The sequence below is a fragment of the Ciconia boyciana genome, chromosome 4, assembly GCF_034638445.1.
Source record: "Ciconia boyciana chromosome 4, ASM3463844v1, whole genome shotgun sequence".
NCBI lineage: Eukaryota > Metazoa > Chordata > Aves > Ciconiiformes > Ciconiidae > Ciconia > Ciconia boyciana.
The window spans coordinates 29,347,735-29,365,776 of record NC_132937.1 but is presented as its reverse complement, the minus strand read 5'-3'; the positions used below and the strand labels follow the sequence as shown (position 1 = coordinate 29,365,776).

Below are 18,042 nucleotides of genomic sequence, written 5' to 3'. Positions count from 1 at the left end.
TCACGATCGCTAGCCCTTGTTCTTGTGGGGGACTTCAACCTACCGGATGTCTGCTGGAAATACAATACAGCAGAGAGGAAACAGTCTAGGAGGTTCCCGGAGTGTGTGGCAGATAACTTCCTGACACAGCTGGTGAGGGAGCCACCTAGGGAAGGTGCCCCGCTGGACCTCTTGTTCACGAACAGAGAAGGACTTGTGAGCCATGTGATGGTTGGAGGCCATCTTGGGCAGAGTGATCACGAAATGATAGAATTTTTGATTCTTGGAGAAGTGAGGAGGGGGGTCAGCAGAACTGCCACCTTAGACTTCCGGAGGGCAGACTTTGGCCTGTTTAGGAGACTGGTCGACAGAGTCCCCTGGGAGGCAGCCCTAAAGGGCAAAGGAGTCCGGGAAGGCTGGACATTCTTCAAGGAGGAAGTCCTAAAGGCACAAGAGCAGGCTGTGCCCAGGTGTCGAAAGACGAGCCGGCGGGGAAGAAGACTGGCCTGGCTGAATAGAGAGCTTTGGCTGGAACTCAGGAAAAAGAGGAGAGTCTATGACCTCTGGAAGAAGGGGCAGGCAACTCAGGAGGACTACAAAGGTGTAGTGAGGTTGTGCAGGGAGAAAATTAGAAGGGCCAAAGCTGATCTAGAGCTCAATCTGGCTACTGCCGTAAAAGACAACAAAAAATGCTTCTTCAAATACATTAGCAGCAAAAGGAGAGCTAAGGAGAATCTCCAGCCTCTATTAGACGGGGGAGGGAACGTCATAGTGACCAAGGAAGAGGAAAAGGCTGAGGTACTTAATGCCTTCTTTGCCTCAGTCTTTAATAGCAGGGCCAATTGTTCTCTGGGTACCCAGCTCCTGGAGTTGGAAGACAGGGACAGGGACCAGAATGGAGCCCCCATAATCCAGGGGGAAATGGTTAGTGACCTGCTGCACCACTTAGACACTCACAAGTCTATGGGGCCAGATGAGATCCACCCGAGAGTACCAAAGGAACTGGCAGAAGTGCTCACCAAGCCCCTTTCCATCATTTACCAGCAGTCCTGGCTAACTGGGGAGGTCCCAGTTGACTGGAGATTAGCAAATATAACCCATTGTGGTGGTTTAGCCCCAGCCGGCAGCTAAGCACCACGCAGCCGCTCGCTCACTCCCCCCTGGTGGGATGGGGGAGAGAATCGGAAGAGCAAAAGTAAGAAAACTCGTGGGTTGAGATAAGAACAGTTTAATAATTGGAACAAAATAATAGTAATAATAATAATGAATTGTAATGAGAAGGAAAACAACGAGAGAGAGAGAGGAACAAAACCCAAGGGAGGGGAAAAAAAAAAAAAAAGATACAACTGCTCACCACCCACCGACCGATGCCCAGCCAGTAGCAATCACTACTCCCCTGGCCCACTCCCCCCAGTTTCTATACTGAGCATGATGCCATATGGTATGGAATAGCCCTTTGGGCAGTTTGGATCAACTGTCCTGGCTGTGCCCCCTCCCAGCTTCTTGTGCACCTGGCAGAGCAGGGGAAGCTGAAAAGTCCTTGACCAATGTAAACACCGCTTAGCAACAGCCAAAACATCAGCGTAACCCAAAACACAGCCCTATACCAGCTACTAGGAAGAAAATTAACTCTATCCCAGCCGAAACCAGGACACCCATCTACAAGAAGGGTTGGAAGGAGGACCCGGGGAACTACAGGCCTGTCCGCCTGACCTCGGTACCAGGGAAGCTGATGGAGCAGATCATCCTGAGTGCCATCACACGGCATGTAGAGGATAACCAAGGGATCAAGCCCAGCCAGCATGGGTTTAGGAAAGGCAGGTCCTGCTTGACCAAACTGATCTCCTTCTATGACAAGGTGACCCGCCTAGTGGATGAGGGAAAGGCTGTGGATGTTGTCTATCTAGACTTCAGTAAAGCCTTTGACACGGTTTCCCACAGCATTCTCCTGGAGAAACTGGCTGCTCATGGCTTGGACGGGTGTACTCTTTGCTGGGTAAAGAACTGGCTGGATGGCCGGGCCCAAAGAGTGGTGGTGAATGGAGTTTACTCCAGTTGGCGGCCGGTCACAAGTGGTGTTCCCCAGGGCTCTGTGTTGGGGCCAGTTCTGTTTAATATCTTTATCAATGATCTGGACAAAGGGATCGAGTGCACCCTCAGTCAGTTTGCAGATGACACCAAGTTATGCGGGAGTGTTGATCTGCTTGAGGGTAGGGAGGCTCTGCAGAGGGATCTGGACAGGCTGGATCGATGGGCTGGGGCCAATTGTATGAGATTCAACAAGGCTAAGTGCAAGGTCCTGCACTTGGGCCACAGCAACCCCATGCAACGCTACAGGCTTGGGGAAGAGTGGCTGGAAAGCTGCCAGGCAGAGAAGGACCTGGGGGTGTTGGTTGACAGCTGCCTGAATATGAGCCAGCAGTGTGCCCAGGTGGCCAAGAAGGCCAATGGCATCCTGGCTTGTATCAGAAATAGTGTGGCCAGCAGGACTAGGGAAGTGATTGTCCCTTTGTACTCGGCACCGGTGAGGCCGCACCTCGACTACTGTGTTCAGTGTTGGGCCCCTCACTACAAGAGAGACATGGAGGGGCTGGAGCGTGTCCAGAGAAGGGCAACGAAGCTGGTGAAGGGTCTGGAGCACAAGTCTGATGAGGAGCGGCTGAGGGAACTGGGGTTGTTTAGCCTGGAGGAAAGGAGGCTGAGGGGAGACCTTATCGCTCTCTACAACTACCTGAAAGGAGGTTGTAGAGAGGTGGGGGTCGGTCTCTTCTCCCAGGTAACAAGTGATAGGACGAGAGGAAATGGCCTCAAGTTGTGCCAGGGGAGGTTTAGACTGGATATTAGGAAATTTTACTTCACTGAAAGGGTTGTGAAGCATTGGAACAGGCTGCCCAGGGAAGTGGTTGAGTCACCATCCCTGGAGGTATTTAAAAGTTGTGTAGATGTGGTGCTTAGGGACATGGTGTAGTGGTGGACTTGGTAGTGTTAGGTTAACAATTGGACTCGATGATCTTAAAGGTCTTTTCCAACCTATATGATTCTGTGATTCTGTGATATCTGAAGCAGGGGATGTTTCCATTCATGGTATACAGGACCATTTGTGAATGTGACATTTCATCTAAATTGAAGAGACCTCTTCTAGGGGAATACCCTGACATGTCTATTCTTTTCTGTCCTCAGGTAGTCCTGAAGGAGGCCTGTGGACAGCTGAATTTTACATGTCTCTGATTCTTGAGGTTATCTTTGAAATGCGTTGCTGAAAACATATGCATGTGGTTGGGATAGTGAAAAAGGTTTGCTTGTCAGACAAAGAAAGGAAAGGAGTTGCTACGCCTGGGAGATGCACTGAAGAAGAAAAGTAGATGGAACAAAAAGTGGCATTTGTGGAGCACCAGCTCTGGAATTTCAAAGTCTTTTTTGTTTGTTTTTAATTTTAGAACTGACCAGCTTGTTGGAAGATGACATTTATTCCTACTTGAAGCTGCTGTTCTGAAAACAAACAGTAGAAGAATGTGGAAGAATTCAAGCCTCCGCTGCCTTTTCGCACTAGCTATTTTATGTTTAAGAAGCTTAATATATAGCCAAGAGATAGGTGAGTTTATTGCAATGTAATTCGCTAATTACTTTTTCTTTGTAGCTTCTGTACTGACACAATGTCATTACATTGCTTTCCTACCATATGTATGTTCAAAAACCATCACCTCTGTGGTCCCACACCATCCTAGGGATGGAGGTACTAACAGGCCTGGTCTCTGCTTTCCAGCAACCAGTGGCATCTTGTAAACCAGTGCAAAGTTGGGTGTTAAATTCTCCATAATGCAACTGTGATAGTCTGCATTTGCGGTTGGTGTAAATGTCCGCATTGAGACCTTCTTGCTGTATATGTCAGCTGTCTGCGACAATTTCACACATTATCATTAATTGTCCTTCTGTCATTAATTGCCCTCCATGTGCTCTTCTCCATGGAGGAGAGCAAAAAACTCATTAAGTTTATCATCAAAGCTTGCGGTTTTGCCATTGGCCCAAAGCCTGCTTATTAGGCTAGACTGGGAACGGTTATTGTGGAAAGAGACAGCTGCTTATGTCATTGCACACAAGTATAAACCCAGATTTTAGGTACTTCTAGCAATCTGGCAGTCCGTGGCTGTCTATAATCAGGCACACAAATCATTCAACAGTTTTAAAATATTGGCCAGACATGTATGCAGTAAAAATGTAAAAAGAATTGCTATGTATGTGAACAATAGGAGTTGTTTTAAAGTTGGTCATTTTTGACCTGCAGTTTGTGACTGTATTTCTTATGTGATTTCAGGTTCTCTGGGGGACCCCCAGAATTTGAAATGCGTAACACACAATTTACATAAAATGGTCTGTACTTGGGATGTCTCTCCTAAAGGAAGACATGGACAAACTGACTTTTGCTACACTACCAAGTAAGTCCCCTGTATACCTGGTTGAAAACTACTGAACTGTGATGAAAGTATAGTTATTCCTCAGTCACTGCCCATGGAATTTGTGATGCTGTTGTTTCCAAGCATCTCCGCATCAGTTTTCCTTGGGTGGTGCTCCCTCCAGGCACTGCTAACTCGGGCAGTGGCGGGGTTTCTGGCAAAGTATTATTTCATGCTAACAGTTCTCCTGCCAAAATCTCCTGCTTGCTCTCTTCAAAGGACTGGAAGATGCTCTCATTTACTCGGACTTCTCTGTGTGTTTGCCTAGCCCTTGTTCACAGGTTTCATAAGGGACATCTTCATACCAAGTTCAATCCAAAATGAAATGATAGTTGGAAGAGGCAAATCCTGATGTTATGGGCCAAAGCGGTAGAATATATGACATAAGTGTTGAGATTCACATGTGGAAAAACATGAAAAATCTCTTGGTGGCTGTCTTATAACCTTCATGAATTTAAAGATGTCTGGAGAGCATTGTATTAGAGGAAACGTGAAAATGATTCTACAGTTACAATAGCTTTTCTGAAGTGAATGCGAGTTGAAAATTTTGAGAAACATTAAAAAAATTTAAATCTTCAGTGTGTTTTTCACTAATGAGAACTACATGTGCAATTCCCCATGCTGTGGGTCTGCCAAATACTTATTGTGCTAGGGATGAGTTCAAATCCTTTTTGCATCTTCATCCTGCCCCCAACCCAGATATTTGTACTGTCTTTTTTCCTGTAAATTCTGCAGGCAGCCCAGACTTGTCCTTGGGGTCCCAGGGCTTGGCTGCACTTCTTCCACCTACATGCTTGATTTTCTGTGTCTAGTTATTCCTCCTGCATTGCCAGCTATCATTTTTATTAAAAAAACCCAACATGTATATGTGACATTGCGGCCAGAGTTCAGGAGTGCAGAGTTCATGAGGTACTGCCCTCTAAACAAGAACAGCCATGTAGCTGCTGCTGTTTCTCCTTAGCAAAGCAGAACATGCTTGGGTCCCTGAAGCATAGAGGCTGAAAGCTGAGCTTAATACAGACCTCCCTGAGGGAAAGATTTTGTTTTTCAGTTGCCCAAACATCCTCTAATAATATCTCAGTACAGAAGAGGAATAGCCTTTCTGAGCACTCAAGTCTCAGCTGGCCTTCACTAGCCCAGAGTCTTGTGTGAATCTTAAAAGTTCAGCCCAAGCTCTTGACTCCAGCTGATGGGAGCTCCAGGGTCCTGTTCCAGTTCATAAGTGAGTAACAGTCCCTCAGCAGGAAGTCTGGCATTGTTCTCTTTGCTTTCCTTCCTCCCACCATTCCCTCAAGAGGAAGATCTGGATTTTTCCAAACTTTTTGCCTTCCTAGTTGCATATCAATGATAATGAGCCAAGAGTCTTGACCCATCCATTATTGTTTCCTGTATGTATCTACGACCTCCAGACAAAGGCCAGATCACGTTGTGCTGAGCACTGCACAAACATTGTGCACAGACTATATTTCTATCTGGGATCTTAGCAATTCTCTCCCCTGCCCTCTGCTCTTTCCCTACGAGCTGAGCAGCAGAAAGGAGCTAAATGATTTGTTCTGAGATGGGGACACAGATGGGTGAACCTGCTTGTTGCACCCATATGCCATCACTTTGAGAAGAAATGGAGGGAGAAGGAGTCAGGAAACATAAAGGGAGGGGGAGGTACTGTTGGGTTTGGGTTTTTTTTTTATTTTCCTTATTTTGAAATATTGATTCATCATGACTGTAGGTTTCAGAAATGTGTCTCTTGCTTAAAAAGTCATTCACTTTGAGGTGTTCTCTTAACAACTGGGTAGCTGCATTATACAACTAGTGCACAGTCTACCACTATGATAAAAATTACTTGAAAGACGAGGGAATGCCTGTTAATCTGATACTAACCAAAGCCCATGCAAGTCTTACTCCTTCACAGACTTGATATGGAGTGCTCTGTTATATTACAGAGAATTTGTGTTTTATTAGTGTCCTAGGAATAGGACTTAACTTGCCTTAGCTTCGTATCAGCTGAAATACCTGCTTAATCCTCTCTGTCTTTTCAGTGACCTCCCCCCTCCAGTGTGTTTTAAAACTAGGGAGAAAAGGGTTGAGATTCCAGTCCCAGAGAGCTCCACCACGGTGACAATAACCACAAACAGCATTTCTGGAACTGCTTTTGCTACCAAAGAATTTGAAATTCACAAGAAAGACATCTGTAAGTATCAGGTTTTATGTGTGTATGTAAGGCCTTTATACTATGATTAACAATGCTCCAGAAGTGTATAAACTTGCAGTTTTCTTTGGCAGTGTTCTAGTATGTAAAATGTTGATGTGCTGAGTCCGTATGAATCTACCATATATGATAGGTTGTTGTCTCTCCCCTTTCAGGGGAAAGAAAACCCTTCTTATCCCTAGATCATAGCAGAGAAATCAAGGGCAGAATGTGAGGAGGAAAACAAAGTACAACACTGTCACATCCCCCTAACCACTCTTTGCCCTTTTTTTTTCCTAATTGCAAATTAGGAAGGATTTGTAAACAAGTTCCTAATCTACATACTGAAGTACCTGCATGGGGCATAAAGTGCATTTGCTCAGACTTGACTTGGGAAAAGCAGAATAAACTTCCTAGTGCCTGTTCTCCCATGTCCTGGTTTTGGCTGGGATAGAGTTAATTTTCCTCCTAGTAGCTGGTATAGTGCTGTGCTTTGGGATTTTAGGATAAGAATAATGTTGACAACACGCTGATGTTTTGGCTGTTGCTAAGCGGTGTTTACACTGGTCAAGGACTTTTCAGCTTCCCCTGCTCTGCCGGGTGCACAAGAAGCTGGGAGGGGGCACAGCCAGGACAGCTGACCCACACTGCCCAAAGGGCTATTCCAGACCATATGGCCTCATGCCCAGTATAGAAACTGGGGGAGTTGGCCGGGGGGTAACAGTCGCTGCTTGGGGACTGGCTGGGCGTCAGTTGGTGGGTGGTGAGCAGTTGTATCACTTGGGGTTTTTTCCCTGGGTTTTGTTCCTCTCTCGCTCTCTTGTCGTTTTCCTTTTCGTTACAATTTATTATTGTTTATTATTTATTATTGTTGTTGTTATTATAATATATTTTTTCGTTTTCCCAATTATTAAACTGTTCTTATCTCAACCCACAAGTTTTCTTACTTTTGCTCTTCCGATTCTCTCCCCCATCCCACCAGGGGGGGAGGGTGAGCAAGTGGCTGTGTGGGGCTTAGTTGCTGACTGAAGCTAAACCACGACATCCCATCTTAAATGCTGAACTGCTACAGAATTAAGTAGTTTATTCCTGAAATTTCACAACATTTTAAGGGCAGTTGTATGTCACTCCTGACAGGATCATATTTTCTCAATATATGCCCAATTTACCCATTCTGTTCAAATGTATATGAAACTGAGCAAATATATTTATGCTTGGGAGGTAGGCTGTATCATATTGGAGTCATAGATAAGTTAGACTTTCCCACTTCTTTCCTCCCAAAGGAGGAAGTTGTAAGCTGAAGATGGCATTGACACCATCTGCCACACTTGCTCATAATTTAGTCTTTGGTTTCAGTTTGCCTGCTTATTCCTTCAGTGCAGTCAAAATCTAGAGTCAGTAGCATTTCTTATCCATGGCTCAGTTTTCTCTTCACTTGAGAGCAGCTCAAGAACTTTAACAAAACACAACTCAAAAATATGTGGGCAACACACTGGGTTCTCCAGCATCTTGCTGACTCAAGGCAGGATGGGTGTCTCAGTTTCTTCACGGGTTATCCCGGGTAGCATGTTTGTAGCGGATTGATGCACGGACTCCGATCGAGGGATAAATCGAAGACCCTTTATTGAACTATTACATGGCTTATATACTTTCTAATTGTTTGTACATGCGCTACTGAGAGAACTCTTACTGGTTTATATGTCTTGTTCACGCGCCCTTCATGCGTCCCTTCAGCTAATACAATTGGCTATCTTTTTGCAACTTTGCAGTTCCTTTCTTCACAACAAAAAATCACGCGCTCGCCTTATCTCTCTCCAATGCTATCCACTCCTACTCCTGACACACAGCCTCCTTCCCTCAGGCATAACCCAAACTCTCAGTACTTCAATCTTGTTAACCCTTCCACTCCTGCTATGCCTAATTCCTCCTCACATGTTGACTGTGCTGAACACTTTGCAGTCTCTCAGAGCCTTGTCCAGGACCGAAGTTGGATAAATCACACATTTTAAAAACAGGATTTATCCTGCACCAGGCCTAATGAAGTGCCATAATGCTTGAACTGCCATAACCCTTGCCTGCTTCTCAGCCTCTTGCTCCTCTTGCTTCACCACCACCCATTTGTAGAAGAGGTGCTTCTGTTTAATCTCCCTGTCCTGTCCCCATCACCATGTCATGCCTTTAATATTTCCTGTACCTTAAAATCATATTCCTCATGATCCTCTTCAGAGCCTCATGTGAGCTTCTTCCATCCTGTGCTTCTGCTCTCCTTTCTCCCTACTCTCACTTTTGTGTGAGTCCTCTCTTCCCTGCTGGTCTCCAAAACCTACTTCTTCCTTTGGGGGGATACTCCCTAGATGTGTTCTCATGTACACTTCAAAGACTGTCACCCTGTTTCCTTTATCTCTGCGCCACTGAATGAAGGTTGTGAAAGATATCATGTCTTCCTTACTGTTCATTATGAAGAGTCATATTCATGATCAGTTACTTACACATCTGCATGCTGAGATGTTAGAAGAAAATGCTACCTGGTGACTCATTAGCACCTGTGCTTTCCTCGGAACTTTCATGCTCAAGGAATGACAGAGCCCATCTTGTTCTAATTACAGAGGTTGAGTTACATGTTTGTATGGCTACTAGCCAGTTCAGAGCAGAGAGATGTGGCTATTAAACACCTGTAGGGCTGGTGTTGCTGACTAATGACTTGAATATGGCTTTTTTCCCCTCTCTCTTTTCCAAGCATTTGTTCCTCTCACTCCACACATTCATAGTTTAACACCTGACTTTTCAACTTCCACATTAAATCTGAAGTGGAGTGATAATGGATCAGTCTTCCCATATGGACTGGATGCCTTTTGGCAGATTAAGATACTCCATAAAGAAGCAATGGAAAAAGTCACACAGGTAAGTCCTTTTCTTCCTTTATGAAAAATATATATACAATTTTTGCCCCCGCTAATATTTTGGGAGGTCATTTGAAGAAAGATGAGAATGATGCAGATTGTAGAGATTTGCAGAACCTGAGTGTAGTCATGCTTCTGGTAGGTGACTTCTTGTTAAGTTTCAAAGTTATGAGGACACTGGCTACTATACTGTCAGTACTTATTCACAGTCACAGCTTTTTTTTTTTTTTTTAATCTAGTACAGGTTTTTTAAATTAGAACTTGCTTATGAATTTGGCAGATATTTTACACCATTATCTCTGCTTTACTTCTCCAACAGTGTCTCAAGTCTTGGTGGTCTTTGAATGTTCAGTTTGTGGTTTTTTGTGCAACCACAGTTTTTCCAGGCCAATTTGTAGCTCTGTTCTATAATTTTTAGGAACAGAGAAAGATAAAATGTGCAGCCTGCGACTAATATTGGAAGAGTTTCATTCTGGAAAAGTTGGAACATTTCCCTGCCTGGGAGAGGTCCAGGATACTGGGATGCAATATATACCATTTGAAATGCTTGGTGAGCTTCCTGTTCTCCCTCAAATGTCTGCCCTCTGGTATTTCTGGCTGGCAGTCTACCTGGCTGGTGGGCTGTTTAGCATCTTAGGCTTTTGTCCAAGTAAATTCACAACACAACTGAAAGTTAGATGGGATACTCCAACCATCTATCGGGATTTTATGATTTACTTCACTTAATTTGCCATTCTGCTGACACTTGGGAGATTATATGTCATTGCTAACAGGTGTTCATAAACTCTCTCTTGGTTGATTTTTGGGAAAACTTTGTAGGTAACTGACTATTCAAAACTGACTCATGAAGACATCATTCTTTCTTGGAACTGGACATCAGATATGCCTTTGGAGTGTACATCGCATTATGTGAAGATTTGCTGTTACATTAATGTAACACAGTTTGTTGGCCCCAAGGATTGGAGTGACTGGAGCCCAGAAGAGGTCCCTGGTATGTTTGTTCCCTTGCCACCACATGGACTTTGATTGCTTTATGAAAAGAAAGCCAAAGTCAGAGGAAAACTGTTAGGCAGTGATGGCCTTCTGCTTTTGGGGGGGTTTTGATTAGAGAAATAATGCAATCATTAGTTAATGAAACCTAGTCAGCATTGATTTGTATGCACTGGAGTGCTCCTGAGTCACATTTTAGCTGATCAGCACCATGTTTATAGCAAATTGTTCATGTGGGTTGGTTTGTTTGTTTGTTTTTGTTTTCTGTTTTTCCTTCTCTGCTAGGAAAAGATACTGAGCCCAATGGGAGTGGGGTGTTTCCTCAGGACACCATGGTTGCAGTAGGTTCAGATGTGACAATTTGTTGTGTCCATGAAGAAGGACGGCAAATACAACGGATGACTTACGGACCAGAAATATACCCAATGATACATCTGAGCAGTTGGAGCAGTGCAATCAGAGTGCTAAATGCCAGTGTTTCAGATACCAGTGGGACAAATGTAGTGTGCATACTGTCCGAAGATGAGATGGATGGAACTGTCTTGTTTGTAGGATGTATGTATCATTATGTTTCCTAACCGTAGGAAAAATCAAAATGATTTTGAGACTCTTAGGGTTCTGCTAGGAAACAGATACTATTGTGGCTTTTTTTTCCCTGGCCTTTGGTTTCTGAGGATGAACTGGGATTGTACTTGTTTGATTTCACTGTGGAAACTCCAGCACATGGAGAGGGCACCAAGGCTGGGAGGATGAGGAGGTACCCATGTAAGCACCTCTTCTCTTAGAACCTGGCCCAGTGCTTCTCTCCTTGATCTCTTTTCTTAAGGCACTTCTTCACGATCTGGAATACTTAGTAGTTTATTGCCTTATGAAGATTCATCCTCAGTCTCTATCAGTTTAGGTTTACACGTGTTCTAGTTTGGTCCATTACAAGGCAAGCGTAAGAGCAAGAATTGTAAGTGAAAATATTCATTTACTAACCAGTCAAATTAAGACAATAAAACAGTTAGACTTGCAACAACAACAGATGCTCATCCAGGGCAGTAGCTCCCTGGGAGCTAATTACAGCAAAGGAACCCAGCTGACAGTTCCTCTTTCCTGGAAAATATTCTAAACATTCTTTTAGTATTTTCTTTAAAGATACTGAATCACTGTGTGTCTTCTCAGTGTAACCATGGCAGCCTCAGAAATCTCTTCCAGATACAGATACCTCTTAAAACAAACTACTGAAAGTACCTGGTTCTTCTTTCCCATAATTGGTCACTTCAGAGCTTTGTGTGTTTTCCCCACAGGGGTTTTGAGAGTTATCATCTTCCAATAGCTGCCCATTAGAATCCTGTTTCCCATTACAAACACCTACCTTTGAACTTAGGGTCCTTGGGGTTGTGGGAAAGGAGAGGAGAGACTGGACTCATTTTGAAAGTGTGTTCCCAACTCCAGCCTGTGCCTCCTGTCATTGACTTTGTGTATTAAGTGTGTGATAGCAAATGCAAAACAGAATCCAACCTTTTATACTTCTCAGTGAGATGTCATTTTTGTATCATTTGTGCAGTATTTGCTTTTGTGGGAGAATCTTCCAGGTAAAGAAGTCAGTGGTTCATGAACAAAGGCTGTGATAATCCCATAGGTTTTTCCCATACAGTGGTTTTTGAAGAGCTGGGGTGTGGTCAAGTCTGTTTCCTGCCAGTGTTTCTTCTTGTGCTACCTACTTAGTGGGAAGGGGACTTGTCAGGATGCTCTTGCTGATTAGAGACATTTGGGGAAGAAAAGGTAGAGGAAGTAAATGTGTATGCGCACCACCTTGGTTAAGCCTAGGTCTGGCAAAAGAAGTGTTCTTTTTGGCCCGCTGCTCATAATCTGAGCTAAGCCTGCCACTGTTGCCTCTTGTGTTAGTGCCCCTTCTCTAGGGCAGCTACGTAGATATTACTGTGCTACCTTTTGGAGAAGAGTGTGTAAGACTTGAAATAAGTGCTCCACTTAGTCTCACATTAGCATGGTTACCCTCTCTGTTGGGAGCACTGCCCATCTTCTCCAGGACAGCACTCAACACTGCTCTAGTATGGGAGCAAAGAACAAGATTTAAAAGAAAGATGGGCACTTCCAAAGCAATGGTGAAGAGGACAAGCCATTCAGGGCTTAGCTTTAACTTTCAAATTCAGGGTGGAATTCATGCTAAAGGGATCATCTCCTTGACATGACTTGCTTGGAGAATTCAAAGCAGTGGTGGGGCTGGCATGTAAGAAAATTTGACACACAGCCGACAGCATTCCTATGTTGCTCAGCAGCTAAACTGACACTCAGAATTTTGGAAAAGTCTTGGTAGAGTTTCAGTGAAACACTTCCAGGTCAGAGCCTGGAGCTTGTGAACATATTTGCATGTGATTTACCAGATTATCCACCCACTTAGAAGCCTAGAGTCAAGTGTTAGTCAGATGGGGCTGATAGTAATTATCCATCTGTTTTATTGGGATTTTTTAAAAGCATATTATTTATATGGTTGGAGCGTAACTATTACCATGTATTTGTGAGGCACGCAATCTAGACCCAGCAAAAATGAATGGTGATGCTTTCCAGAAGCTAGCATCCCAACTGTCACACTAGGATGGCAAAACATCAGCTAACTGTTTTGGTTTCCTTTCATGCTACAGATGCCCCTGATATTCCCCAAAACCTCAGCTGTGAAACGTCCAACTTCCTGATAATAAAATGCACCTGGAAACCAGGCAGACCCAGTGGACTATACGGAAAACGAAGAACAAAGTACAGTTTATTTGAAAGGTAGAACAATTCAGCACTAAAAGGAGTAAAAAGGTAGAACTGGAGTGTATCCATTGCTGCCTGTGACTTACTGCACCATGCCTGCTTAAATGAGATAGTCTCCATTGTTTAGAGCCTAAAATACTTTTCAAGAGTTTGTGGAAGTTGGAACTAAACTCCAAAAACAAAATTGGAGAACCCTAGTCTAGTTCTGCAAAATTGCAATGGGAATTAAGGGTAGCTTTTCCTAAAGACTTATGCCATATGGACTTATGACAAAATAAAGGGCTAAGTGTGTCAGACTGCTGCCAACATGTGGATAGGAATATGAGAATACAGGGAGATGGTGGGAGTCGTTCACTGATATTTTTAATTTTTTTTTTTTATATGCAACCTGTGTCAGCTCATCTGTCAGACATTTACTGAGCTTCTGCTATGAAACTCACTGAGGAACAATTGTAAGACAGGCCATGGGGCATCACCCAAATGCTACTAGGGAAAACAGTAATAAGCCTATACCCATTCTCCTCCGAGCATCAAGAACTAGATAGTGTAGAGCAGGCAAAGTGCATGTTACCTGGAAAACATTGAAAGGGACAAATAACACTGGCATCATCCACAGAAAGAAGTGAAGGCTGATATTCTACTAGTTTGTCTTACATTCTAGGCTGTGCAAAGCCTTAAAAGCAAAGAATCATTGTTTTGGAATAGCACTTGCAAATGGGATTCCTTGGTGGTTGTGATCAGAAGTTGGTGAGGAGTTAACAAAATTCCCGTGGTGAGAAGGCTTCCCTGTCATGCCAAAGGAGCAGTCAGGGAAAGGAGCCAGGAGAGGCCTGAGTCACACAAACTGATGGGAAATAGACTCTCATGGTGGCTTTGAAGCAAGTCAGAGGGAATGAGGATGGAGTTATGGTCACACGTGTCGTCCAGGATGCTAGTGCTAAAAAAGTCAGTGGGTAGAGTGCAAAGAGGTGGACAAAACAGAGCAGGTATTCAAAGGAAAGGCAGTCACTGGCTGCTCATATTCAGCTCATAAACGAGGGTGTAGTTCAGACTTGTTTCACTCAGCCCAAAGCTGTGAGGAGATGAATGTGATGCATTTCAGAGTAAATATTCTCATCCTTGTTCTCAGCCCACACTGAGCTATTGGAATAGAGAGTGTGGTGTGGAGAGAGCTCAGAGCTCAGCTAGAACACAATAAAAATGCCTGAAGGAAGAAATTAAACTTATGCTACTGAATGAGAGGTTTATGCAGATTGTAGTTAAAGCAACTTCTACATATGTACATACATACAGCTATACACTTTGGATTTTACCCCTAAAGATGTAACTCTGGTCTTGGCTGTTACCAGGCTGCCTCTCCTGCTTTTGATTTAAAAACGGCTGTGACTAGTGGAGGTATCCCAGGTAACAAACCTTAGTTTAGATTTGGCAGGGCTGATTGATAGAAAGAGGTAATGCATGTCTCATCTCCCTAGTTCAGAAAGCAATTAAGAACATTTTTTAAATGCAAATGTATGCTGATCTGAACAAAGATACTTTAAATAAGAATCTTAGTTGTGACTTGTGAGGTGGTTTTACAGGACCTACCTGTTTTCCAGGCTTTTAAGAAGTGAGAAGATGGAAATGTTATGCTAGTGGAAGAGGAGAGTTTCACATGAGAACAGGGCAAGTCATGACTAATGCCACTTTAATCTGTGTTGTGGTGTTAGATATGCCTCTGCAATCAAATAATTCTGTAAGCCATGTGTCAGTGAACCCATTGTTCTTTACTGTGTTTTCAGTCTAAACTTCTGATTGTTACTAGAAATTATCTTATTCAAAAATTAAGTTGTGTCGTCCCCACTTTTTACTTTGTAGAATATCTGGTAAAAATGTTTCATGTGAAGTAAATGAAATGAAGAGAGAGCGTGTGTGTGGCTTTCCAGTACTGGCTGATCAAAAAACCTACGATTTCACATTAGGCGTCTCCAATCCTATCGGGCAAACAGAATCATCGCTTTTGGTTGATTTAACTCAAAGAGGTAAGACTTATGAATTACAGAGGCAAAAAGATATGTTTACTGCATGCTAACCATTTGTTTGTTTTGGGTTTGAAAAACTCTGACATGGTATACATGTCATTATTTTGCTTTATTGTTACCAGTGTTTTGCCGTGTTCGATAATTTGAACTTAAAAAAAAGAAAAGAAAGCTTAGGACATGTCCTGAGGCAAAGATTAGGTGTACAGGGAGATGCCAGTTCTCCACAGCAATGCTACCAGATTGGGTACACTGCTGTGTGAATAAATCCTACTTGTGATGTAAGAATTAGCCAGCTGCTGTTTATGTATTACTTCATATTCTATTACACATCAATAATTAAAATTTAGGTGTAACTTTATGAACTGTGAAAGACCCTGTATTTCAGTGCCTGCTTACAGGGCAAAATATTATTCAGGTTTACAACAGCAGGATTTGGAGCATAAAAAAAGTAGCACTAAAAGGTAAAAAGTATTAACAAGAGTATTATCTGCTATTGGTAATAGCCATGATCATCTGCTGTCATGGTTTGTAGAAAGAAATTACTTCTTTCATTAAACCTCCAGTTTAAACAAGGAAAGGGAGAAGATGATGACCTTTCTAGTGCTGTCTTCCCCGTCCTTTTCCATCTGCCTCCACAACCACAGCTGAGGATTCAGGGGTTCCTAATGGTTACAGAATTCTGCCGTTCTCTCTGAAAAACTGAATTTGAAATTGAAGATGGTGCAGTGTTTTGTCCCACTTCAACTAGCCTGAGATTAGAATTGTCAGAGTAAATTGGTAGGTCCTAAAAAAGCATAATTTATTTCTGTTAATAGTAAACTAGGCTGTTTTGCACCCAGTTGATACGACTGCTATTTTCTATTTGTTTCCTTTCCTTTCTTTCCCTCACTGTCCACTTAATTCCCAACATGGACTACTGTCCTGGTTTCAGCTGAGATAGAGTTAATTTTCTTTATAGTGGCTGGTATGGGGCTATGCTTTGGATTTGTGCTGAAAACAGTGTTGATAATACAGAGATGTTTTAGTTGTTGCTGCACTGGTCAAGGACTTTTCAGCTTCCCCTGCTCTGCCAGGTGCAGAAGAAGCTGGGAGGGGGCACAGCCAGGACAGTTGATCCAAACTGCCCAAAGGGCTATTCCATACCATATGGCGTCATGCTCAGTATATAAAGCTGGGGAAGAAGAAGGAAGGGGGGACATTAGGAGTGATGGCGTTTGTCTTCCCAAGTCACCACTACGCGTGCTGGAGCCCTGCTGTCCTGGAGATGGCTGAACACCTGCCTGCCCATGGGAAGGAGTGAAGGAATTCCTTGCTTTGCTTTGCTTGTGTGCGCGGCTTTTGCTTTCCCTATTAAACTGTCTTTATCTCAACCCACGAGTTTTCTCACTTTTGCTCTTCCGATTCTCTCCCCCATCTCATTGTGGGGGGAGTGAGCGAGCGGCTGGGTGGGGCTTAGTTGCCGGCTGGGGCTAAACCACGACAACTACATATTTCCTTAAGGGTAACTGGACCAATTTCAACAGCAGAGATTTTTTTTTTCTCTAATAGCTACGAATAGTAGTACTGAATATCATTGAAAAATACTATGAAGGGAGTTTTGGGGAGGGAGAGGTTGTTCAGGAGTCCTACCCTGTCCTAGTCTGCAGATTTAAAGTTCTAACTTACAAAGTTCTCAGAAGGTGAACAAACTTGAGTGAATTTCATCCGTTGCTGTGGTCCTCTGAAATAGCTCGTGTTTCACTTTTTAGATGAAGTCAGTAGGAGGGGAAATGTTTTTCTGTGTCTCCAGCTCCTTATCACACATGCTGTTACGCTCAGCCTTAAGTAAATCTGTTCCCATGTTTGATAGCTGAGAAGACCGTCAGGAATGACGCTTTATGAATGATCTGGATGAGGGGATCAAGTGCACCCTCAGTCAGTTTGCAGATGACACCAAGCTGTGTGGGAGTGTTGATCTGCTTGAGGGTAGGGAGGCTCTGCAGAGGGACCTGGACAGGCTGGATCAGTGGGCTGGGGCCAATTGTATGAGATTCAACAAGGCTAAGTGCAAGGTCCTGCACTTGGGTCACAGCAACCCCATGCAATGCTACAGGCTTGGGGAAGAGTGGCTGGAAAGCTGCCCAGCAGAGAAGGACCTGGGGGTGTTGGTTGACAGCCGCCTGAATATGAGCCAGCAGTGTGTCCAGGTGGCCAAGAAGGCCAATGGCATCCTGGCTTGTATCAGGAATAGTGTGGCCAGCAGGACTAGGGAAGTGATTGTCCCTTTGTGCTTGGCACTGGTGAGGCCGCACCTCGACTACTGTGTTCAGTGTTGGGCCCCTCACTACAAGAGAGACATTGAGGTGCTGGAGCGTGTCCAGAGAAGGGCAACGAAGCTGGGGAAGGGTCTAGAGCACAAGGCTGATGAGGAGCAGCTGAGGGAACTGGGGTTGTTTAGCCTGGAGAAAAGGAGGCTGAGGGGAGACCTTATTGCTCTCTACAACTACCTGAAAGGAGGTTGTAGAGAGGTGGGGGTTGGTCTCTTCTCCCAGGTAACAAGCAATAGGACAAGAGGAAATGGCCTCAAGTTGTGCCAGGGGAGGTTTAGACTGGATATTAGGAAATTTTACTTCACTGAAAGGGTTGTGAAGCATTGGAACAGGCTGCCCAGGGAAGTGGTTGAGTCACCATCCCTGGAGGTATTTAGAAGCCGTTTGGATGAGGTGCTTAGGGACATGGTGTAGTGGTGGTCTTGGCAGTGTTAGGTTTACGGT

At 43.9% G+C, this 18,042-nt stretch overlaps 1 protein-coding gene across 1 annotated transcript in view; it reads left to right on the top strand.

Annotated features, from left to right (window-relative positions):
- Positions 1-18,042, top strand: part of LOC140650906 (leukemia inhibitory factor receptor-like) — a 69,663-nt gene that overhangs the window by 24,107 nt on the left and 27,514 nt on the right. The window contains 8 exon segments of the mRNA XM_072859781.1: positions 3,417-3,571; positions 4,292-4,412; positions 6,467-6,618; positions 9,353-9,516; positions 10,335-10,506; positions 10,791-11,060; positions 13,154-13,283; positions 15,126-15,289. Of these exon segments, the coding sequence (XP_072715882.1) occupies positions 3,490-3,571; positions 4,292-4,412; positions 6,467-6,618; positions 9,353-9,516; positions 10,335-10,506; positions 10,791-11,060; positions 13,154-13,283; positions 15,126-15,289 (1,255 nt within the window). The 5' untranslated portion in view covers positions 3,417-3,489.